Below are 25,480 nucleotides of genomic sequence, written 5' to 3'. Positions count from 1 at the left end.
AGTCAAGAGGTAATTTGATAGTTCAGCTGCTGTTGTACATTCCAGTATAAACACAGGAAGGAGTATTATATTGCGTTATAAATTCAGCCATCTTTTCCAACCATATACCTTTGAACATGCGACATCACTTATGATAATATTAACATGACTTTTGGCATAGTTGTAGGCCTTCTTGAACATGTTACCCTCTCTGTACTTTTAAAATTACCTCCAGAAATACTTTTGCACATGATACTTCATTGACTGATTTTAAGTTCGAAATAAAAAAAAATTCACACAGTAAAAGAATGAAATTAAGCAATGCTTTCAATACTTTTAATGGATATCAATGTCACACACAAATGTTATTAAATAGTGATGATAAAATTAAGAATTCTAAAGAATCCTACACCTTTCATTTTTATAATCCATTTGGTCGTTTAGATTTCAGTCACCAGATAAAATAAGTTACATGCATGTATAAACGGTTATCTTTATCAGCATTGAAACACTTTATGCTGACATTGTTATCAAGGTAAAAACATATGTGCATATTAAACATAAAAATCATTGAAAGAGAAAAGTTCAACAACAGTGTACTTCAGACTTTTTCGAGATATTGATCATCTGAAGTAAGCCATCTATCAGGAATTCAAATATCATAAGAAATCTAAAATTTATTTACAATGAAATATAAGTTATCTAACTGATTCACTGAAACCTGAATTCATTATTCACACAATGAATCTATCCATAAACTTTACACAAAACAATATCATTTAGGAATTATGTTGGATAAGATACCTGGAAATGCCTATATAGCCATATAAAGTTAAACATGGCCCAATGGGCCTATCCTCTTTACCTTCTTATCATAAAAAATATTTTCTAATTGTATTCTTACCATATTCATTACAAAACATGCTGGATGTCGGGGCAAAGAATTTTATAACAGTGACTAACCTTTTGATAAACGTTTGATCACAAACACATCCTGTGCTGTATCGGATTATTTGTTTATTAAACATGTATGTTTCGTTCAGTCTACAACATTTACGATACTATGTTTGATTACAATAACTGGCACAAACCCTGGAGTACAATTCGATTACAAATGTAGCAAGACTTTAAAGTGTTAAGTGAGGAAACTGTTAGGAAATTCACATTTATATAAAATCACTGGACAGTGAAGTTTCAAAATTGACCTTTGTTGTGTATACATTTCATTTAAGACCATTCCAGATGATACATGATTAAAATAAAATTCAAAGAAGTATCAATATAAATTTAATGTGACTAAATATCAAGTCATTCGTTCATGCCCATTCACATTTCCATTAGCATTCACTCGAAGTTTGTTGGCAGCAAGTCTTTCTATATCATCAAGGCTTAAACATTTCAGCTGTACATAAAAGTCCTGAAAAAAATTGAAACAGATGTAGTGTGAATGAAGTAGATGTATGTACAATAACAATGTTCATCTTTATGTCAATGCCCAGCAAAACCTATGAGATACTGAGTATCGGAAGTAAAGTGGAAAGGGTTTTATTGCAAAAGAATGCCCGAAAGATTTCACCAAAAAAATCTCTTCGGCTACTTCTATCAAAATTTACTTTGATATTACATACTGTGAAAAACTTTCGGCCATTGGCCCATCAGTATAACAGAGCAAAAATACAGTAGAGATCCAATGCAGAATAATGTAAAGAGAATGAATTCCTTTTGACATACAATATACAATTATATCAGATCAAAATAAATTCAAGCAGTTCTTAACTTCTATTATTCGAAAATATATTTACCTTAAATGCACATACATGTAGTTCATTAATACTTTGCAAATTTAGAAGCTAGATAGCCTTAAAAACCAATTCACTCGTACAAAACTGGATTTCTGAAATGCCTCTTTATTCAATGAAAGATATGTCACTATTACATAATGTACGTCGGACATAAATGAATTTCAGGAAATTGATCACAAACATAAATAAGTATACCTGATCAATGTTTATCAGAGCATGCTAGTATACCCAACGTTTTTCTGTCTCACCTTTTGAAATTCTGCTAAGACTTTTTGTGCATCTGTTTTAGTAAAATGTCTCTGTAGGAAGTCATGAAGCTTGTCCCATAGAACAGTGGTGGTACTGGACCCTGTTTCACCAAGGGGGTGGGGTATTTCTACTGATGTATGTCCTGGAGTAATGGGTGTACTTGCACCAGACATATCACCCTTCTTTTGAAACAGAAACACTTTATCTCCATCAGAAATGTGATAATCTGACAGCCTCTTTCCATCTGAAAAAAAAGTAGTTCGATCGCTATTTTGACGAGTCATTTTTTAAAAACGTTAATTTAATTTATTTTACAACAATTTCATTATATCAACTTATATTAATCACCACTTGTTGGCCCGGATGGAAGCGTGTGAGGGGTCTTACTGTGGGAGGAAACTTGAGTATCCAGGGAAAACCCAGGTGGTCCGCCAGGTGACCCCATACCTTTTCATGTACGATCAGGGAATCGAATCCAGGCCATCTAGGTGAACGGCAAGTGTGTTACCACTGTGCCACCCGACCACCCCATGATGAGTTATTACATGTGTTACCACTGTGCCACCCGACCACCCCATGATGAGTTATTACACGTGTTACCACTGTGCCACCCGACCACCCCATGATGAGTTATTACACGTGTTACCACTGTGCCACCCGACCACCCCATGATGAGTTATTACGTGTGTTACCACTGTGCCACCCGACCACCCCATGATGAGTTATTACGTGTGTTACCACTGTGCCACCCGACCACCCCATGATGAGTTATTACACGTGTTACCACTGTGCCACCCGACCACCCCATGATGAGTTATTACGTGTGTTACCACTGTGCCATCCGACCACCCCATGATGAATTATTACATGTGTTACCACTGTGCCACCCGACCACCCCATGATGAGTTATTACACGTGTTACCACTGTGCCATCCGACCACCCCATGATGAATTATTGGCGTAACTTATTACACAGTTCAACCTAATGATTTAATGGGAGATCATCTTCTGAATGAAATTATCTAACAGTTACAAATTTACATCTATTTTAAATTAAAACGCCATTAGTGAGCAAACCAAATGTGATGTTTAAAACTCCAAAACCCTGTTTTACAGTCACACTTGATTGGAATACTAGATTACAGTGAGACAGAACAATATGCCAGGCTACATTCATGTATCAAAATGCATAAAAATATGGATTGTAACAAGAAGAATTAATGAAATCAAAATGCTAATAAGAACATAAATTGTACATGTATATATGTATATAGATCTGCATGTCATGATAATTGATCTCGAATAGTTTCAGGGCATCCAGTTAACCTTTGACTTTTTGCAGTTCCAGAAGTCACATAGCTGTTTCATACGGAAGCCCTGGAGGAACATTTTGAGTTACTACTTATAACTTATTAGTTATTACTTATTAGTTATTACTTATTTGTTATTACTTATTAGTTATTAATTACTAGATTATTGTATAACAGTACGTTACTTTATCATATCGTCAAGATAAATGATGTTATATATAAAGGATGTTGTTCATATCGATCCTTTTTGTGTAATTGAGTAATAAATTGTCTCATAAAAATCCTGTTTTTAAACAAAACGTACTTAGTTATAATTCATTTAATTTGTTATTTCTTATTTATTAATTCTTATTTCTTACTTGTTATTTCTTATTTGTTATTTGTTATTTCTTTCTTCTTATTTCTTATTTGTTATTTCTTATTTCTTTCTTCTTATTTCTTACTTGTGACTATTTATTGATAAGAAATAAGAATTAACAAATAAGAAATAACAAATAACAAGTAAGAAATAACAAATTTAATGAATTATAACTAAGTACGTTTTGTTTAAAAACGGGATTTTTATCAGACAATTTATTACTATACTACGGAAGCCCTGGAGGGACATTTTGAGTTACTACTTATTACTTATAACTTATTAGTTATTACTTATTTGTTATTACTTATTAGTTATTAATTACTATAAATTATTGTATAACAGTACGTTACTTTATCATATCGTCAAGATAAATGATGTTTTATATAAAGGATTTTGTTCATATCGATCCTTTTTGTGTAATTGAGTAATAAATTGTCTGATAAAAATCCCGTTTTTAAACAAAACGTACTTAGTTATAATTCATTTAATTTGTTATTTCTTATTTCTTATTTGTTATTTGTTAATTCTTATTTCTTACTTGTTATTTCTTATTTGTGACTATTTATTGATAAGAAATAAGAATTAACAAATAAGAAATAACAAATAACAAATAACAAATAACAAATTAAATGAATTATAACTAAGTACGTTTTGTTTAAAAAACGGGATTTTTATCAGATAATTTATTACTATACTTTATTAGATTAATATTGATATAAAACAGCATTTATCTTGACGATATGATAAAGTAACATACTGTTATACAATAATTTAGTAATCAATAACTAATAAGTAATAACAAATAAGTAATAACAAATAAGTTATAAGTAATAAGTAGTAACTCAAAATGTCCCTCCAGGGCTTCCGTACTATACTTAACTATATTACTATTTATATAAAACATCATTTATCTTGACGATATGATAACGTAACGTACTGTTATACAATAATTTAGTAATTAATAACAAATAAGTAATAACTACTAAGTTATAAGTAGTAACTCAAAATGTCCCTCTAGGGCTTCCGTAGTTTCACGATGACAGAAGTGTCAAAACATATGTCTCATTATAGACATGTCCATTCAATACCAAAATGTCAAATATAATTTTGGGGAGTCAAAAAATTTCTCTCAAGGGTCTACAGCATGTCCTGTGCTTCAAAGAAATTTGTCAAATCTAATAGCTAGAGACCTCTAAACAATATTTTAATTCTGAAAAAGTACCATACAACAGCAACTCTTTCAAAAACTAGAGTACCATCAAACAATATATGCCTGAAGGATGTCAAAGTGACATGGACTCTTGTAACAAAGAGCACAAAATATGAAAATGTGCAGAAATAAAACGTTCGCTACTGGTAGTTTCAAAGAGATGGTCAAAAACTAAAAGAATAGACCTGGAGACAAACAATCACCCATCCCCATGCCCTGTTTTTACCTGTAAGTGTCTTCCCCTTGTATACCAGTTTCTGTTGAGCAGCAGGCATACAAAACTGCATTTCTAAAATTCCTTTTACATCTTCTATGGTATGACTTGGAGATACCTAAAATAAAATGGAAAAACCAGTTACAAAAACTTGAAACCTCTAGATCTCTAAACCAAATGGTTACACAAGTCCATTCATGTGGTAAGTTGGTAACACATGTACACTAGCTCCAACATGTGTTAATTGTAATGTGGCCCATTACAGAATCTTCCATACTACCACCACAGTTGATAATGAAGCTTTAAGAAACCACAATAGTGTTCTTTAAGTCATAATAACTTCAAACACTGTATTTCATTGAAATTGAACATGCAAATTTCCACCAATCATACCGGGGTAATATAAGATAGCAAATGACAGCCATTTTTTTTCAAATCCAGAAATGAAGGTTACAGTTGTATTTTTAATATCTGGAAACACATACACAACAAATTTTACCATTATACCAATTTTCATGTAAAGTGGACATCTAAATTTTGACCAATTAGAAGCCTCCACTGGGCAGTCATTTTGTGGACAATGTTGATAAGTCTTGTTCATCTTAGAGCTTGTCTTATACATGTCTCTTCCACAAATTTTCATTTTGATGCTCCAAATAGAAGAAAGGTTATGGTTTAAAATGCTTTAGCCAATCAGAGGCTGTGGTAGCCATGTTGGATTTTTTTTTCAAAAGAATTAAAATCTATATAAGCATATCTTAGTGTTACGTTTGCGTGACTTAACTATTACTATTTCAACCAATTATGGTGACAATTACATTTTGAAGAAGACTTTTGAAGCAAAACTTCAAAAGTTAAGATCTTAAACCCCATATATATGGCCCTCGAAGATCTACATCCTGAACTGTAACATAAAAGTGCCATGTGCCACTTGCCACCAAAGTCCTATCATACCTGTACATGTATATATATATATATAAATATGTATGTCCTCATATCACAATTTTTAACAAAAATGTTAAAGGGACATTCCTTCGTTGAAATGAGTATATGCTATAAAAACAAAAGTAAACGGAAATCTTGTATTTTTCTCAGCTACTAAAAGTTATCAACTTTATAAATTAAATACAACACTCAAAGCCTGAAGATAATCCTAAGTTCTTTAAAACTATGAAATAATAATTTTTGAAAATGTCACTTCAACCCGAAGGGCAAAAATTAATCACCGCCAATGACTATTAACACGAGCATGTGCAGACAAGTTCACGAACAGAAACAAAAATGGTGTATACGGCTCGGCAAGAAACTGAGGACCCAACAAAATAGCTAATGTCACAAAAAATTGCATAAATATTGACAACTAGTTGGAAAGATGAAAGAGAGCGCAGGAGGCCACGTCAGTCAAGTTGAGCGAGGAATTTGCATTGCTTCTGGGAAGTTCAGGGTATATACTGATATTCGAATCAACATGCAGACTGACAGGTTCGTAATGAAGCTCTGCTCAAAGTTACACTTGTTACCGTGCTGACAAATCAGACACTATAACTAAATATTACCTTATCGAAGCACAATAAATGACTTTACAAGTATACTGTGTATTTGTCTTATCTTGGAATTCGAGTCTGTTCCTTTTCTCATAAAGTTCTAACGAATCATTTCCTTTCATAAGGAAATACTCGGGTTTTGCCGACACACACTTTTATGTCTTTTTTTTGGCAGAATCTGTCTTTTTTCGCAGTTCCATGCTTGCCGCGTTCCGCCATTTTGTATGAACTGTACAACCTGCCATTGCATTGTGGGACTCATTTTCAGAGAAACTTGGTCCGGCAGCCAGTTATTATTTTTGGGAATTCCTTGTATATATACTTTCATAAATACACATTTTCTTTCAGTTTCTGATTCACAATAATCTGTTTGTATGTATCATGTGCGAAAACTGTAAAAAGTTCAAAATGTAAACATTGATATATGTTTCTTCGTGAGTATGAGGCTTAATACGAATGTTATTTTTTGAACTTGTAAAAAAGGTTCATTTTGAATTTTTTTTAATCATAAAACTTACCAAATTTAATAAGTGAAAATTCTTACGAATAGTGTCGTTGATGAAGGAACAGTTAAACACGAACAGCACATCTTTAGTGACAGTCCCATATTAGTCATGGTTACAGTTCATTTTCTGTCATAATAATGATGACCTAGAATCTAGTATATTTTGGGTGTTTACTGAACTTACTGCCACTGGCACTGCCCTGGACTTTCTGTACAGGACAGCTTGAACGTCGTTAGAACCCAGTTCTGGTTTCCAATATGGTTTTCGACTTAATTATAAATATAACTAAGTGGATACGTTATTGTCCAATCTTAAAATACTTACTGCTACTTCTATTTCGTTTCCTTTCAGGACTTTTACGTAAATATGCATTATTATATTGGCTCACACACCACTCAGGAAAGGGATTTTCCAGAAAAACGTCACTTCCGTTTTATGTTAGACGGAACTAGCGCATTGATATTTTACCTTTAGTAGCAAAAATATATATTTTCATGAATTCGATGTTTTTTATCTTTAAGCATAATGCAGTGCTTCATTTGATGAACGAATTATGTTTTCACGATCAAAGAATAAATCTGTTCATATGAATACGATATTGAAGTTGCTTTTATAGACCTATATTTTAAGGCTACAGGTGCATGTGATAATGCAAGCAGGCTCGGCTGTTACATTAATCAAACAACCAGGTCATGATGTAATTTTTAATGTAGTTTATTTCTTTGTTATAACATGTTTGCAATAAGCGTTTTTGTACATTTACATAAAGTGACATTTTAAACAACTGCAAAATACCTTAACTTATTCACATATCTGTAATTTTGATTAATCTGTAGGGAGTTTCCTCGGGACAAGGCAATTAATTTAACAGCCATCGAATGTCACATTCTCTGCTGAGTGGCTGGCAGTCTCTGAAATCTCACTGGCTCCTGCATTGACCAACCAATTTCTCAAGTTCTTCTCAATCACAGAGGTTTGTTGATACTATCCTAATGGCCAATGGTCTACACGTGCGATTATTTTGAATAGACTCATAAGTGAATACTTCCGTGGAAATTAAATATGTAAAGCAAAGATTCGCATGTTTCAAGGTAGACTTTTTAAGAGAGTCGCCATGTTTCTTTTGTGTTGTTGTGAAAAGCAGGATTTCCGTGTGAAATTATTTTTGTCCGTTTCGGCAAGACTAGGCATACTACATCAACTAATCTGAAGTGGAACGACTGGTGTGTGTCAAAACCTTCAATTCATGTTGTAAATTAACAGTAATAACAGTTTTACCAATAAAGTATATATGACTCGATCAATACTTTCATTTTAGGCTTCCCTCCCTGCTGTCAAGAGTTTTTAGTCGATAAAAAATCTAGACAGACATGTAAAGTAATCGTTACTGTTTTATACATTATTTGATGGATATAATACTACATATTATTACCCTGATATACATATATATATGTATATCAGGGTAATAATATGTATATATATATAATGCTAAATTAAAGCACCTAGGTAAAAATTGGTAAACTGAATGGGATTTGCAAGGAATTTTAACTGGCCCTTGATCATGATCTAATGTTTATGATATGAACTGATCGAGAGGGATTTGTCTGAGATATTCCTTTTAAGTAGAATATATATAGCAGTAACAGAACAGGACTGGGTTGAACGCCAGTGGCCAAGTAGCTCAAATGGTTATATTAGAGTGTCCATCTAGAGTTTGGAGGTCCCTGGTTAGAGTCCTGTTCTGTTGTATTTTTCTTCTGTTACACTTCATTCTAGAATGATTAAATTTGCCTATTCAGTAGGAACTAGATACCAGCATTAAGTAACCAAAATGTGTTCATAATGGGACAACCAATCACTTATTTTGTCTAGGAGGTGAGCTAAAATGGATGGTAATTCAGGAGACGGTGCTGTGGACAGCCTTGGTGACTCCATGTTTTCTGGATCTGTGCAACTACAGGATGGTAGGTATCTTTGGATTAGTATTCGAAATAAACACTTGCATCTCCTAGTAATGATCATGATGGTAAACTCTCCTAGTAATGATTGCAAAAACTAGATGGTGTAGTCTTCATCTATTTCCATATGTATCATGGTTATCTCAAAGATAGTGGATGTGTACCAATTAAGTACATGGATTTTTTTTTTTACAATAATTAAATTACCCATTTTCATGTGCTAATTTGATTGTTATATTTCTTTTCCATAAATAATGTGTTTTATATTTCTTTTTCATAAATAATGTAATAAAAATGATTGTTTTTGATCAACAGATGGAGATGACACTTTACAGTCTGTTGAAAATGATGATGAACCCAGAGATAACGAACCACTAAGAGAACAGGTCTGGTAATCTGTTGTGTTTGTGGTTAGGAGGACTTATCTTATCATATTTTTTAAAACATTTTCAGTCATTCATTATTGATATTTTAAAGGTATAAATGTTTAAAAGCAGTTTATGGCAGGCCAAAAAAGGATATTTTTTGTCTGTAACTACTTGTATTATGGTATCTTAGTAATTATATATAAAGGTTTGATAATTTTTGATGACAAAGCTTATATTGGACATATCACGTTCATAAAAATAAATCTTGAGATAATCTGTAAATTATTGACTGTGGTGTGCAATTAATATTAATAATGTGCAATTAATATTATTAATATGCACCAGTTATATTCATAAACACCGGTACATTGCCGGTAAACACAGTACAATATATTTACAGCCCAGGTTACAGGATAATGTGAAGGTTTTATTTCTGCTTCTTCGATTGCACGAAAATGTTCCTTTCTGTTTGTCTGCTATTTGTAAACAACCTGAAGGGAGATAAATCCACATAATGAAGTTTCATTTCCCTCAAGAGAGGGATATAACGTTATATATCCTTACAAATGATGTATTTGAGTTAATCATGGACACTTACAAACCTTAGGTATAATTATTATATAATACCTTATAAAACATTCCTAAATAATGTGGTTATTTTCAAAGATTTGGGTTGACATGCAGTCTGTATTGTTTGTTTCTTACAGGACAGATTTCTTCCTATCGCAAATGTTGCAAGAATAATGAAAAAATCAATTCCAAAATCTGGTAAAGTGAGTATCCTGAAATCTTGATAAAGCATATCAGTCTTTATTTTCTATAGAAATGTGTTCATCTTAGACAAGTTCTACTATAAACAAATTGCACATAAGTTGCACACAAACATGAATTTTCTTTACAAATTAAACTTTTGCGATACATGAATTGTTATCATTTAGACATTATAACAATATTGAAAATTAAGGAAGAAATGTACAGTGTATAGATGTTGTCTTAGTTAAATGTTAAGTTTAATAGACAGCATTTACATGTTGAAGTTAATATGGTAATGCACATGTGGAAACACTCAGTTATATGTTATTGTTGGTTATTTCAGATTGCAAAAGATGCTAAAGAATGTGTTCAGGAATGTGTGTCCGAGTTCATCAGTTTTATCACCAGCGAGTATCCTTTGATTTACACTGAAATACAGTGTTATTTGTACTTATCTCCCTTTTGTTATATGTATATATATATAGAGAGAGAGAGTAAGACACTTTGTATTTAATCATCACTTCCATCACTTTGGTACAATTTTAGCTATTGTAGTATAAGTTCAATAAAAAGCAAACAATAACATATCATTCCACTCATGTCTGCCTACATTATATCCATGTGGTATGGATGCAACATTCTATACATCTGTTTTTCAAAATACCTATTACAATGTATGTAATATTATCTGCTATGGAAATTGAAGCATTCATGTAAAAATATGATACATTCATGTGTTTTGTAAAAAGAAGGCCTCCCTTCCAAATTCTGGCCATTCATGTATTTAATTAGTGTGAAAGATGTTTTGAATATGGTATACTGGTCCTTAACTACTGTGAAGAGCTAGTGAAAGGTGTCACCAAGAAAAGAGGAAAACAATTAATGGAGAAGACATTTTATTTGCAATGTCAACTCTTGGATTCGACAGTTATGTTGAACCACTTAAACTTTATCTTCAAAAATACAGAGAAGTGAGTTGACCTTTCTACAATCTTTTAAAACATGTTTATTTTGGTACATTCATTGTGTTTATTTATATGATCTTTATAGCTTGCCCACCATCATAATGATGGTGGCCCTGATATTCAAATTGTTTCTCATCTGGTATCCATCTTTTAACAATTCTTGTTTTTGCTATTTCTGGCGAAGCACTAATCAATCAGTCTTAAATCATGTATGTATGTTCCCTGTTTTCCTAGATGTACATATGCATGCTCAATTTTAGGACTGATTGGAATACAACATGGCTAACAGATGGCCATTTTGATTTTGTTAGTTTGTTATTTGTAGTTCTTAATGGATCCTCCTCAGGTTTCATATCATGTTTCCCCTGGTCCCTAGAGTTGTGTATGTTCCATTGTGGGATTGATTGAAATGCAAGATGGCTGACAGGTGGTCATTTTGACAATTGAGGGTTAAAGTTTGTTGTTTCTATTTCATAGGAAGTTTTTTGTAGATCTTCCCCAAATTTCATTAGTAGGTTCCTGTTGGACCTTAGTTGTAAATTATCAAATAAATGACTTATAAAAATAACCTTGATGGCTGACAGGCGAACATCTTTGATTTTTACAATTATTAAAATTGGATGTCACTATTATTCCTCCAAAACATAGACTTTCACAAATTATCACATCATTACTATTTTCATGAAAAATTACATATGGATATTATTTTCATATGCAAGCACTTAGTAAATCATCAGGTCATTTTACTATAATGTCACCATAAATACTAAGATTACTCATAAAGTATTGATTGGAATAATTCAGAAATTGTTGATACAAATGAAAATCATAAAAAAAAGTCTTGAAATTCCTTAAATACAATACTACTTTTCTTACAACTTCACATTTGTTGATATTTACAAAACATACTTTTGTCCAATAAATGCTTTTCTTGTTTCCTCCCCAGTCTGCTAAAGGTGACAAGTCTGGCCAGATAACAGAGGAACCTAGACTAGAAGATCTTTCAGAAGACAGTTTTAGTAAGTAACATCTAACTAATGGTAAGGTGTTTTACAGTGTAATAAAATCTATTGGAAAGTCTGTTTCTGTATATAAATATCTTTTACCATCAATATTTACCATTTTTAATACTGCTAACTTCAACATCAGTGACATCCTCCGAAACTTTTTGTAATGAATAATTAAAGTTATAGTAAAAGCAATTGTTTAAGATGATTTAATATTATGCTTTAACAGATGCCCACACATTACAAAGTAATATCTTGGCAACAGATCAACAGAATGTGATATACACAGCAACATATCCTAACCAGGTAAGTTACCTCAGTGTGTGTGTTAAACTAGATCAACATTTACCCGACATTTTAAAAATAAATCACTGTACTGTTACAACACATATCAGTTTATACCTTAAACGTGAAGGTCAGAGTTTACGAATTTGTAATTCAGTGAGCACCTGTATCTCCTGTAGATATTGTGACTTTTTATGAGAAATAATTACCGTTAGAAATTTTACATGTGAACTCCTTTTGCTTATTCAGTCATTGTTTATATTTTCAGATACCACAACAAATAACATTTGGATGAAGTGGATACATTGTTATAATTTTACTGTCCTACCCCTTTCTTTGAATTGTGGGAAGCAGATTTTTTATCTGGAGGGATTATTGCAATATTTGATTACAGAGAATGTTTCATTCAGTAATTACCCACATATGCCTATTTTTGTATAGTCAATAATCTGAGTGACAAATTCACTAGTCTTATTTGTTCCACTATCCAATAAGTGTTCATGGGGACATAACATTCTATTTTGATAGCCATTTAACAATTAAGTGAGACTGTGCTAACATTGACAGGGGAGACTAGTATCAGTCCTGTGTACTTGGATGTCATTGGATTAGCTGCTACTAAAGCATTTTTCAGAGCCAGGATCAAATTTGTGACATTTCTTTGTAAGTCGCAGATAATTTGTGAACTAACTATTTATGTGTATGAGTATTGATACAATGTATACTAAGTTAAAATAGTCTGTGGGTTTCAGCTGTGAAATTTTACAACCAGTTTGTGAATAGAGAAAAATAATGTGTACTGATTATAACAAATTCATTGTAATTTATATTTAAATCAAAACCCAAACTGTATACATGTAGTTGTTAAATTTTATGGGGTTAATAATTCAGTTATCCAATTCAGACCTAGTTCACAGTTATTTAATAGAAGCATGTCCTGTGTTATATTTAATGACTGCAAATAAAGCGAAATTAAAATCCCCCCCTCTCAAATATGACCAGTTAAATTACAGTGTACACAGTAAATATTTCAATCAAATTTGTAATGTACCTATTATGCAATCAGATTTATATTGGTAATTGACACCAACTGATCTATTATAGATATGGTATATGTGTTCTGAAATGTCAGATTCTTAACTCTCATAATTCTCATAATTCTATTTGTGTTTATTTTACTTGTGCTTTCATTAATCCAGTAAGTCACCCATTCTCTCCAATGTTTTTCCTTTCTGTACTCTCCCTACTACATTACTCTGATCTGATAGATAGTGAAATGCCCGTTTTGCGGTGCAACATAAAGGATCTGAATCCTCAAAATTGTTAAAATATTTTTAGCTACTGTTAGTTTAGATATACTTGATGTCAAAGTGTGTTTAAAGATTTTTAGCTGTGCATGTGTACCATTTCTTTATTTATTGACTGTATTGGGCAGTAGTGTGTTGAGAAAACCAGAAACTGAAAACCATGACAATTTGACCTGTGACAACTGTATGATCTCTCAGGTACATATATATATAAAGGCGATTCACTGGGCCACACCATATTAAAGAATTTTTTTGTACCTTGGTGTAAAAAAAATTGAATTAGGAAATATTTCCTGTCATTATAATTTTCAAATTTGAAGAATTGTAAGTCAGTAAAAAGTGAAAAATGAAGGAAATTTATTGGAAAGGAAACACATTTTCAATACATGTGTATTTGTTTTATATGAATTGTCAAAGTATTCTGAATTTAGAAAAGAAAAAATATGGCTTGTACCTTTATATGAAAATCTTAGATTTACAACTAACAGTGGCCTTACTCTACTATGAGGAGAACTTTTCACAGCGTTTGGTATTTGATGTCCATACCTTTGTAATACTTACATCACCCATTGTAACTTACACATTGTAGGTAAGACTGATATGTGTCATCATTCCTAAGAGGATAGAATATCATGTTTATTTTAACACTACATGATGATGTACACCAGATTGATATACTACATTGTGATTAGATGATTCATGATGTTACAACATCACCATGTGTGTATTAGTATTTCCTCTGGGACAAATCATGCTGTGACCAAGACTTCAGTATTTATCTTGGAACAATCTTGTTTGTATTTCTAGATGATAGACGGACAAATCCCGTATCTCCCGCTGACATTGAACACAGCTGTTTGTAATTTTGTTGTCAGTGTAGTAGAATATTGATGACTGTTTTCCCCAAAAAATCTGTAATGGTCTTATGAAGCCATTTTTAGGGCAGTACAACAATATTGGTGATACAGATGTGTCAGTTTGATGTATTACCAGTGAAACAATAGCATTTTTTTTTATTGATTTGTTTTTGTAGATTTTCTTCTTTTTTTATATACTGTATATATATATATTGCTTAAATTGAGAAGAAATAAAAGTCCAAAAATTCTGTAAAATGTGGTGCTTTTACCCAATAGAGGGAAATGTTTATACAGGTGGAGTGTGAATGTTGATGATTTCATTAAAACCATGCTAATAAAATAGCATCACAGTGTATGATATTTGTTTATTTCTATAATTAATTGAGGTGATTTATTAGAGTATATAGTATATTACCATATAAGTCATGTACTCTGTCATTTGTGTAATAAGACTTCTCATTAATTACTCCCACATTACTAACATAGACTGCCAAAGAGTTGACATGCTATAAACTGACTGTTTTACCCAAATACCCTTACAATGAGTGCACTCTTAATTTGAATTATTGTCATTCATTACAAGCTCCTGTGTTTTACCAGAGGAAAAGTTCCTTCATCAAAGTTTATAGTGAGGGTGATACTTCGCTTATTGTGTATTTCCCTTTGAACTTTGACCTTGACTCCGAGGTTCAAAGCTCCCTATGTATATCCCCATGTCGGTTTTGTGTTTATCAGGAAGCTGGTAAATGGCCAGGTGTGCCATCCTGGTTGTATTCTTTGACAGTCCACTTATACCTTAATTGCTTTGGATGTCGTACGACAGGCCTTCCATATGTTGCTCAGTGAGGTAGACACCAACTACCACAAGAAGACCTTGGCTGTTCACGAGGCGATAAACTCAGCAAACAAACAAACATAATAGACTAATTGTACAGACATTTAGGTGTATAAACACATGACGTAGTCAGGAGACATTCGACGATAATTAAGAATACTTTGAACATGGTCCTCGTATCATGACCTTTATGGCAAGGTTCTCCAATACGAGTTGTTCTAGGAACGACTTGAGAAATGATTAGCGCTGATATCTGTAACACTAATAAGTGGGCCAGTATAAATATAACTTGACCTCTGACCCAGTTTGTAACGACATGCCTTTACCCGCCGTCAGGAACTAACCTTAACCATATATATGCAATACAAAACGTACCCATAGTGTCAAATGACTTACAATGTTAATGAATTGGCCCCGAATGCAGGTAAGGCGGTACAGAATCCCAAGTTTTACCAAAGTGGGCGATTCTGGAGAGCCAGCCTTGATCTCCGTAGATTTAAAACATAAATAAAGGTACATTTTAAAAGGTTTTATTATGAAAAAATGTGTATAAATGTGATAAAATTTGCCACTCGTTTGAGTGCTGGATTAAAATTAATCCTAAAGATTGCCCGAACAAACGTAGCTCTTTTGGCAGTTTAAGTTGCATATCAATGCAATGTCATTGTTATTCCCGTTTTCTGTTCGTCATCGCGAGTTTTCTTCTGGCAAAGGCTTGAAGCAGTATCAAACGCACATTCTATTTTCCACTTGAACGTTTTGAAATTTCACACCAAAAATCTGTGACTTTTATAAATATACGTGTGATTTTGTCGCAGGGTGATCTCCCCAATTAGCCAGTCAAAGTCTGATTTCTGTAACTGAACCTTGCATCGCAAACAACTAGTTTCAAATTTATCATAAAGGAATTTCTATCTTTTACGACGAAAAGCTCTTTTATGGAGATTCATATTACAAGAAGTTGGCATATACAGTTTTATCCTTAACATGACTTCGGGCTCACGTGTCTTCGATGAAAATATAAATGGTTACCGGTCGGTGCTAGAAAATGTTCAGAAGTCTATTAACCAAGGTTTGAGAAAGCGTCGGGTGTCAGCTCTGCGTTGTTAGCGTGTCTTTCTGACACGATGTCGGCAATCTCTGCTTTCCCAAGTTCCTTCAATGCCCTATCCAGCTCCTTTACCTTTTCCCTCTCCTTTGCACCAGAGCGCATGCTCTTCCAATGTAGAAGACATTTGCGCGTGGTTTCTGATCTCAGTGACTCGTTGGCGTTGAGGAGTCCACACTCTGATGCACTGTTTGCAATATTTACAATGTCTGTGTTTGGAACGTTAAGGCACATAGTTAACACAAGTCCATTCAAGTCATCCTGGCCGATTTCCTTGGCGAGAATGGCAAGGCTGCTGTCCTTCAACACAGCGGATTCCTTCGATTTGGTTGCAGTAGCCACTGTAAATACATAAGATTTAACATGAGAATGCATCTAAATATTCAAAAATCCATATACACTTAGAAGGTACCGTATAAAAGCATTTTAATATGTATATGGCGACAAAATGAATTTAAAACGTTTTCTCGCAGGATCAGAAAGTATTCATCGTGATGGCCGTGACAGAGATTTAGGACCAGTAGTTACCTCTTATGTTGGCGTTAGATTTAGGACGAGTAGATACCTATTGTGTCGGCGTTATATTTAGGACCAGTAGATACCTATTATATCAGTGTTAGATTTAGGACCAGTAGATACCTATTATATCGACGTTAGATTTAGGAGCAGTAGATACCTTTTGTGTCGGCGATATATTTAGGACCAGTAGCTACCTATTATATCAGTGTTATATTTAGGACCAGTAGCTACCTATTATATCAGTGTTTTATTTAGGACCAGTAGCTACCTATTATATCAGAGTTATATTTAGGACGAGTAGAGACATAATATCGGTGTTATATTTAGGACCAGTAGATACCTATTATGTCGGCGTTATATTTAGGACCAGTAGATACCTATTGTGTCGGCGTTATATTTAGGACCAGTAGATACCCATTGTGTCGGTGTTATATTTAGGACGAGTAGATACCTATTATGTCGGTGTTATATTTAGGATCATTATATACCTATCGTGTCAGTGTTTGATTTAGGACGAGTGGATACCTATTATGTCGGCGTTATATTTAGGACCAGTAGATACCTATTATATCAGTGTTATATTTAGGACCAGTAGATACCTGTTGTGTCGGCGTTATATTTAGGACCAGTAGATACCTATTATGTCGGTGTTTGATTTAGGACCAGTATATACCTGTTGTGTCGGCGTTATATTTAGGACCAGTAGATACCCATTGTGTCGGTGTTTGATTTAGGACCAGTAGATACCTATTGTGTCGGTGTTTGATTTAGGACCAGTAGATACCTATTGTGTCGGTGTTTGATTTAGGACCAGTAGATACCTATTGTGTCGGTGTTTGATTTAGGACCAGTAGATACCTATTGTGTCGGTGTTTGATTTAGGTCCAGTAGATACCCATTGTGTCGGTGTTTGATTTAGGACCAGTAGATACCTATTATGTCGGCGTTATATCTAGGACGAGTAGATACCTATTGTGTCGGCGTTATATTTAGGACGAGTGGATACCTATTGTGTCGGTGTTTGATTTAGGACCAGTAGATACCTATTGTGTCGGCGTTATATTTAGGACGAGTGGATACCTATTGTGTCGGTGTTTGATTTAGGACCAGTAGATACCTATTATGTCGGCGTTATATTTAGGACGAGTGGATACCTGTTGTGTCGGTGTTTGATTTAGGACCAGTAGATACCCATTGTGTCGGTGTTTGATTTAGGACCAGTAGATACCTATTATGTCGGTGTTATATCTAGGACGAGTAGATACCTATTGTGTCGGCGTTATATTTAGGACGAGTGGATACCTATTGTGTCGGTGTTTGATTTAGGACCAGTAGATACCTATTATGTCGGCGTTATATCTAGGACGAGTAGATACCTATTGTGTCGGCGTTATATTTAGGACGAGTGGATACCTATTGTGTCGGTGTTTGATTTAGGACCAGTAGATACCTATTGTGTCGGTGTTTGATTTAGGACCAGTAGATACCCATTGTGTCGGTGTTTGATTTAGGACCAGTAGATACCTATTGTGTCGGTGTTTGATTTAGGACCAGTAGATACCCATTGTGTCGGTGTTTGATTTAGGACCAGTAGATACCTGTTGTGTCGGTGTTTGATTTAGGACCAGTAGATACCTATTATGTCGGCGTTATATCTAGGACCAGTAGATACCCATTGTGTCGGCGTTATATTTAGGACCGGTAGATACCTGTTGTGTCGGCGTTATATTTAGGACCAGTAGCTACCTGTTGTGTCGGCGTTATATTTAGGACCAGTAGATACCCATTGTGTCGGCGTTATATTTAGGACCAGTAGATACCCATTGTGTCGGCGTTATATTTAGGACGAGTAGATACCTGTTGTGTCGGCGTTATATTTAGGACGAGTGGATACCTATTGTGTCGGTGTCATATTTAGGAGCAGTAGATACCTATTATGTCGGCGTTATATCTAGGACGAGTAGATACCTGTTGTGTCGGCGTTATATTTAGGACGAGTGGATACCTATTGTGTCGGTGTCATATTTAGGAGCAGTAGATACCTATTATGTCGGCGTTATATTTAGGACGAGTATATACCTATTGTGTCGGCGTTATATTTAGGACCAGTAGATACCCATTGTGTCGGCGTTATATCTAGGACCATAAGATACCTATTGTGTCGGCGTTATAGTTAGGACGAGTATATACCTATTATGTCGGCGTTATATCTAGGACGAGTAGATACCTATTGTGTCGGCGTTATATTTAGGACATGTGGATACCTATTGTGTCGGTGTCATATTTAGGACCAGTAGATACCTATTATGTCGGCGTTATATTTAGGACGAGTAGATACCCATTGTGTCGGCGTTATATTTAGGACGAGTAGATACCCATTGTGTTGGCGTTTATTTAGGACGAGTAGATACCTATTGTGTCGGCGTTATATTAAGGACCAGTAGATACCTATTGTGTCGGTGTTATATTTAGGACCAGTAGATACCTATTGTGTCGGTATTATATTTAGGACCAGTAGATACCTATTGTGTCGGTGTTTGATTTAGGACCAGTATATACCTATCGTGTCGGTGTTTGATTTAGGACCATTATATACCTATTATGTCGGCGTTATATTTAGGACCAGTAGATACCTATTGTGTCGGTGTTATATTTAGGACCAGTAGATACTTATTGTGTCGGTGTTTGATTTAAGACCAGTATATACCTATCGTGTCGGTGTTTGATTTAGGACCAATATATACCTATCGTGTCGGTGTTTGATTTAGGACCATTAGATACCTATTGTGTCGGTGTTTGATTTAGGACGAGTATATACCTATTATGTCGGTGTTATATTAAGGACCAGTAGATACCTATTGTGTCGGTGTTATATTTAGGACCAGTAGATACCTTTTGTGTCGGCGTTATATTTAGGACCAGTATATACCTATCGTGTCGGTGTTTGATTTAGGACCATTATATACCTATTGTATTTGAGTTGACAGTTTGATGGTGTGATAAGGAAACATCCAGTCTCTGTAGAATGGTGTCGACAAATTATTCATGAATTGGCTTTGTGGAACTGTCGAAACTTGGCTTTAGTTACGTAGTATAAATTACTGACAGGAAAAGAGGTAACGTATCTGAAATGTCGACAACAAATAAGCTCTAGAGCTAAGGCGTCACGGCATCAAGAGTATACCTTACAGGTGACCGAGCACCTTCTAATGATTTGGGCTCACCCGACACAAATATATGGTCCAGTGTCTGTCGGTCAACATGCTCCTACAATGATGACCAATGTCCTGCTGTGTTGAATACCCTGACATGGAGTAGGTGATGATACACGACTTGTACATTATGTGGTATAGCTGCTGGTATTAAAGACTATTTAGTTGTTTAAATGTTATAAAGAGTACCAAGGCAATGATATTATACATGTAGTCATTGGACGTGAAGCCATCTAGTAATTGCCAATCACCTTGGTTCTCTGGGTGAAAGTGAAAATGGCCGTTATAATGAAGGATATTTACTTTATACAGACCACATGTTATAACGAGGAATATTTACTTTATACAGACCACATGTTATAACGAGGGATATTTACTTTATACAGACCACATGTTATAATGAAGGATATTTACTTTATACAGACTATATGTTATAATGAAGGATATTTACTTTATACAGACTATATGTTATAACGAGGGATATTTACTTTATACAGACCACATGTTATAACGAGGGATATTTACTTTATACAGACCACATGTTATAACGAGGGATATTTACTTTATACAGACCACATGTTATAACGAGGGATATTTACTTTATACAGACCACATGTTATAACGAGGGATATTTACTTTATACAGACCACATGTTATAACGAGGGATATTTACTTTATACAGACCACATGTTATAACGAGGGATATTTACTTTATACAGACCACATGTTATAACGAGGGATATTTACTTTATACAGACCACATGTTATAACGAGGGATATTTACTTTATACAGACCACATGTTATAATGAAGGATATTTACTTTATACAGACCACATGTTATAACGAGGGATATTTACTTTATACAGACCACATGTTATAACGAGGGATATTTACTTTATACAGACCACATGTTATAACGAGGGATATTTACTTTATACAGACCACATGTTATAACGAGGGATATTTACTTTATACAGACCACATGTTATAACGAGGGATATTTACTTTATACAGACTATATGTTATAACGAGGGATATTTACTTTATACAGACCACATGTTATAACGAGGGATATTTACTTTATACAGACCACATGTTATAACGAGGGATATTTACTTTATACAGACCACATGTTATAACGAGGGATATTTACTTTATACAGACCACATGTTATAACGAGGGATATTTACTTTATACAGACCACATGTTATAATGAAGGATATTCACTTTATACAGACCACATGTTATAACGAGGGATATTTACTTTATACAGACCACATGTTATAATGAAGGATATTTACTTTATACAGACCACATGTTATAACGAGGGATATTTACTTTATACAGTCTATATGTTATAACGAGGGATATTTACTTTATACAGACCACATGTTATAACGAGGGATATTTACTTTATACAGACCACATGTTATAACGAGGGATATTCACTTTATACAGACTATATGTGTATAACAGTAAAAAGTCTCATCAGATCAAAGCTAACTTAGTCTGTCAATATAGTTGGGAACCTTTCATTTCCACAAGCCCCGTCATGATTGACACTTGTACGACTTTAACTACACGATGTATTGACTTACTTTTCTTCTTCTTGGGTTCTCGAGCCACTGACATTTTTATCGTGTTTTAATAATGCTATCCTTCGGAGATTTTAGAAACCAACAGTAAATTAGGAATAAGTGTCGTTGGGGCTGAAAATTCACTTCACCAAAGTAATCGCCTAGCTGACTTCCAATATTAAAACTGTCAAGAATGAAAAGAACAGCTTTCGTGTATATTCCCAAGAATATGTTCTTCCTCACAAGTAGGAAATCACACACTAAGCCACTTATCAACATCCAGATCAATAATGAAAAACAATAATATCCTATCTACACGATAGTCGTATGTACGGACTAAAGACGGATACGTTCACTGTCCTTGGCGTGTAACAACAACTGTGGATGGAGTGTCACCGTCAAGGCGACCAGGGAGACGGTCGGTAGTGATTGGGCCCGTCATGTCAATACTCGTCTTCAGAATTAATTTTAACTGTACATAGGAAACCAGTCTATCAAGCATTCATCGATTTTAATGTATCGGCAAGCCTTGGCTGGGACAATAGTCTACATAATATTCTGTGACAATAGAGTCAATTCAGTAAGCTCCATCAACACGACTTGTGATGTGTAAGGATTAGAATCCATTAACTTCAATGTGGATGGATTTAAATATTACTACACGTTAGGCCACCAGTTTTAGCGCTGTGAAGTAGGCTAATTACGACGATATGTTGTAATCCGCAGCCTTTGTTGGTTGATGCGAAACCAATATATCGAAGTAGACTTAGTCACCGTAATAAGAGTGAACGTTTATTAATACTAATAAAAACTTCACGATATCAAGTCCGAATGAGTGATTTAATTAATTTCCTGTACAACCCCTTTTGCCTAGTAAATGTAATGTAATATAAGCAACAGATGTCTAGATGATAACATAGAAGGAACGGGTTACTCTGTAACATCATTCGTTTGTAAGCGTTTCAGTAGAACATAGATATATATACACGTGTCAAAAAATAAAGGTAAAAAGTCATAAGAAATCGCCCTCGTCATAAATGAAAACGTTACTACTTGAAGTAACTGTTCCCAAACCAAACGAGAAGACAATATCCTGAACACCGAAATATTAAAAGGAGAAAGCTTCAAGATGTCAGTCCCTGCCAACAGGAACTGTTGTCTATACATACACCCAATATATATCTGGTATACCAGATAAACGTACAGAACTAGAAATGTCGTGCCATACCAGATAAACGTACAGAACTAGAAATATCGTGTCATACCAAATAAACGTACAGAGTTAGAAATGTCGTGTCATACCAGATAAACGTACAGAACTAGAAATGTCGTGTCATACCAGATAAACGTACAGAACTAGAAATGTCGTGCCATACCAGATAAACGTACAGAACTAGAAATGTCGTGTCATACCAGATAAACGTACATAATTAGAAATGTCGTGTCATACCAGATAAACGTACAGAACTAGAAATGTCGTGTCGTACCAGATACGTACCAGATAAACGTACAGAGTTAGAAATGTCGTGTCATAACAGATAAACGTACAGAACTAGAAATATCGTGTCATACCAGATAAACGTACAGAGTTAGAAATGTCGTGTCATACCAAATAAATGTACAGAATTAGAAATGTCGTGTCATACCAGATAAACGTACAGAGTTAGAAATGTCGTGTCATACCAGATAAACGTACAGAGTTAGAAATGTCGTGTCATACCAGATAAACGTACAGAGTTAGAAATGTCGTGTCGTACCAGATAAACGTACAGAACTAGAAATGTCGTGTCATACCAGATAAACGTACAGAACTAGAAATGTCGTGTCATACCAGATAAACGTACAGAACTAGAAATGTCGTGTCATACCAGATAAACGTACAGAACTAGAAATGTCGTGTAATACCAGATAAACGTACAGAACTAGAAATGTCGTGTCGTACCAGATAAACGTACGGAGTTAGAAATGTCGTGTCATACCAGATAAACGTACAGGATTAGAAATGAACGCGATACAGGACGGCATACTTTGAGTGTTTAAAAGGACGCGAGGACACTTAGATTACCTAACCCGTTTTGACGTCATTTACATCTCTATTATACAAAGATTTTAATTACTGAGAAAATCTTTGGTCGCAATTCGTTAAGGGGTATCCAAACAATTTCTGAATACTTCAAACTTAAACGTCGTCGGACTGGTTACCAAAGGTTTCCCAGTAACATGCTGTCGACTGTGGTAGATACTATCGAGTAACACTTTAGAGGCTGGTTTATATTAAAATGTTTTAGGCATGTGGAACTTAAAAGTAATTTGAAATTTATGTTAAAACGTACACACAATCGATCCTATAGAAAGCCCCCGACTGTGTTACCGTAACCTCTCTTTATGTCTGATTGATGGACAAATAATCCTCCAGTGTGATCGGTAAACATCGGCGAACAGACAGCAGAGTGTTTGTGGTACAGGAAATTACGTCAAATGTGTATTGAGCCAGAGAAAATAAACATAGACCCATGTCACTTTGATGGGCCAAATTAAAAAAAAAACCTAGATTAAACAGACCTTTCTCTGGGTTCTACATGTAGCTGGAGTGTTCACATTCCAAGACACTCCGAGGGAAGTGTTAGCACTACAGAATACGTATATCGATTACAGGTATTCCGGGCCATTACGGGCTAGATGGTCCGGGCAGATAGCGACCTGGACACAATCAAGTCATTGTTTACACATACATTTTACATTACAGGTAAAATAGCGTATTGTTTGTAATAGTTGATGGCATAATAGTGTTATTCAGACCCACCTTCCTCCGTCATGGTTTCCTTTACAGTTCAAAAAGTATGGAGAAAAAATCCCGGATACCACAGCACACTTCAGTAGGATATATATATATTTAGGTTATTGAGTCGAAGCGTTTTGACAACAACAGCATAGCAACGGCGCCGCTGGGTCCTATCGGGTGTGTATATATATACAGGTATACAGTAGATATACAATCGTTTACAGGTATACGTACAGGTACATAGTCGATATAAAGTCGATACAGGTATACGTACAGGTATATATTTTATTCAAACCGGACAGTAGACATTACATTGGTACATATATAATAACACTGCAACAATATATTTTTAGTGTAATACGGTAGTATGATGTAGATATCTTTAACTGACAATATATCTACTAGTTCATATGATGTAAATATCTTTATCTGACAACAGATTAATAGTTCATATGATGTAGATATCTTTGTCTCACAATAGCTCTGATAGTTCATATGATGAAAATATCATCTGACAACAGGTCTAATAGTTCATAAATATGATGTAAATATCTTTGTCTTGAGAATAGATCTAATAGTTCATAAATATGATGTGAATATCTTTGTCTTGAGAATAGATCTAATAGTTCATAAATATGATGTAAATATCTTTATCTGACAACAGATTAATAGCTCATATGATGTAGATATCTTTGTCTGACAACAGATTAATAGTTCATATGATGTAAATATCTTTATCTGACAACAGATTAATAGTTCATATGATGTAAATA

The 25,480-nt window shown here is 34.3% G+C and overlaps 3 protein-coding genes across 8 annotated transcripts; 1 reads left to right on the top strand and 2 right to left on the bottom strand.

Moving 5' to 3' along the window:
* Positions 1-288: 288 nt before the first annotated feature.
* LOC117331462 (ubiquitin-like protein 4A) lies at positions 289-7,626 on the bottom strand. 3 transcript variants are annotated; one of them, XM_033890187.1, is made up of 4 exons: positions 7,497-7,626; positions 5,135-5,240; positions 2,030-2,274; positions 289-1,396 (listed from the first exon to the last, which is right to left on the bottom strand). In XM_033890187.1, exons 1-4 carry the CDS (start codon positions 7,542-7,544, stop codon positions 1,283-1,285), a joined length of 513 nt encoding a protein of 170 aa, XP_033746078.1. In that variant the 5' UTR covers positions 7,545-7,626; the 3' UTR covers positions 289-1,282. The 3 variants fall into 3 exon arrangements, with proteins under 3 accessions (XP_033746078.1, XP_033746079.1, XP_033746080.1); XM_033890188.1 differs by having other exon boundaries at positions 7,356-7,520; XM_033890189.1 differs by having other exon boundaries at positions 7,185-7,502.
* Positions 7,627-7,888: 262 nt separating this feature from the next.
* LOC117331461 (nuclear transcription factor Y subunit beta-like) lies at positions 7,889-15,028 on the top strand. Of its 3 annotated transcripts, none has more exons than XM_033890184.1 (9): positions 7,889-8,145; positions 9,045-9,136; positions 9,446-9,516; positions 10,206-10,271; positions 10,595-10,662; positions 11,093-11,222; positions 12,163-12,235; positions 12,453-12,529; positions 12,777-15,028. In XM_033890184.1, the coding sequence occupies exons 2-9, from the start codon at positions 9,058-9,060 to the stop codon at positions 12,801-12,803; spliced, it is 591 nt and encodes a 196-aa protein (XP_033746075.1). In that variant the 5' UTR covers positions 7,889-8,145; positions 9,045-9,057; the 3' UTR covers positions 12,804-15,028. The 3 variants fall into 3 exon arrangements, with proteins under 3 accessions (XP_033746075.1, XP_033746076.1, XP_033746077.1); XM_033890185.1 differs by lacking the exon at positions 7,889-8,145 and adding an exon at positions 8,172-8,395; XM_033890186.1 differs by lacking the exon at positions 7,889-8,145 and adding an exon at positions 8,178-8,263.
* Positions 15,029-16,022: 994 nt separating this feature from the next.
* Positions 16,023-24,864, bottom strand: LOC117331460. 2 transcript variants are annotated; one of them, XM_033890183.1, is made up of 2 exons: positions 24,729-24,864; positions 16,023-16,957 (listed from the first exon to the last, which is right to left on the bottom strand). In XM_033890183.1, the coding sequence occupies exons 1-2, from the start codon at positions 24,739-24,741 to the stop codon at positions 16,572-16,574; spliced, it is 399 nt and encodes a 132-aa protein (XP_033746074.1). In that variant the 5' UTR covers positions 24,742-24,864; the 3' UTR covers positions 16,023-16,571. The 2 variants fall into 2 exon arrangements, with proteins under 2 accessions (XP_033746074.1, XP_033746073.1); XM_033890182.1 differs by lacking the exon at positions 24,729-24,864 and adding an exon at positions 21,947-22,320.
* Positions 24,865-25,480: the final 616 nt, after the last annotated feature.

The sequence above is a fragment of the Pecten maximus genome, chromosome 7 (assembly GCF_902652985.1).
Source record: "Pecten maximus chromosome 7, xPecMax1.1, whole genome shotgun sequence".
Classification (NCBI taxonomy): domain Eukaryota; kingdom Metazoa; phylum Mollusca; class Bivalvia; order Pectinida; family Pectinidae; genus Pecten; species Pecten maximus.
Note: the sequence above shows the minus strand (reverse complement) of the source record. Positions and strands in the feature narration are given on the sequence as shown.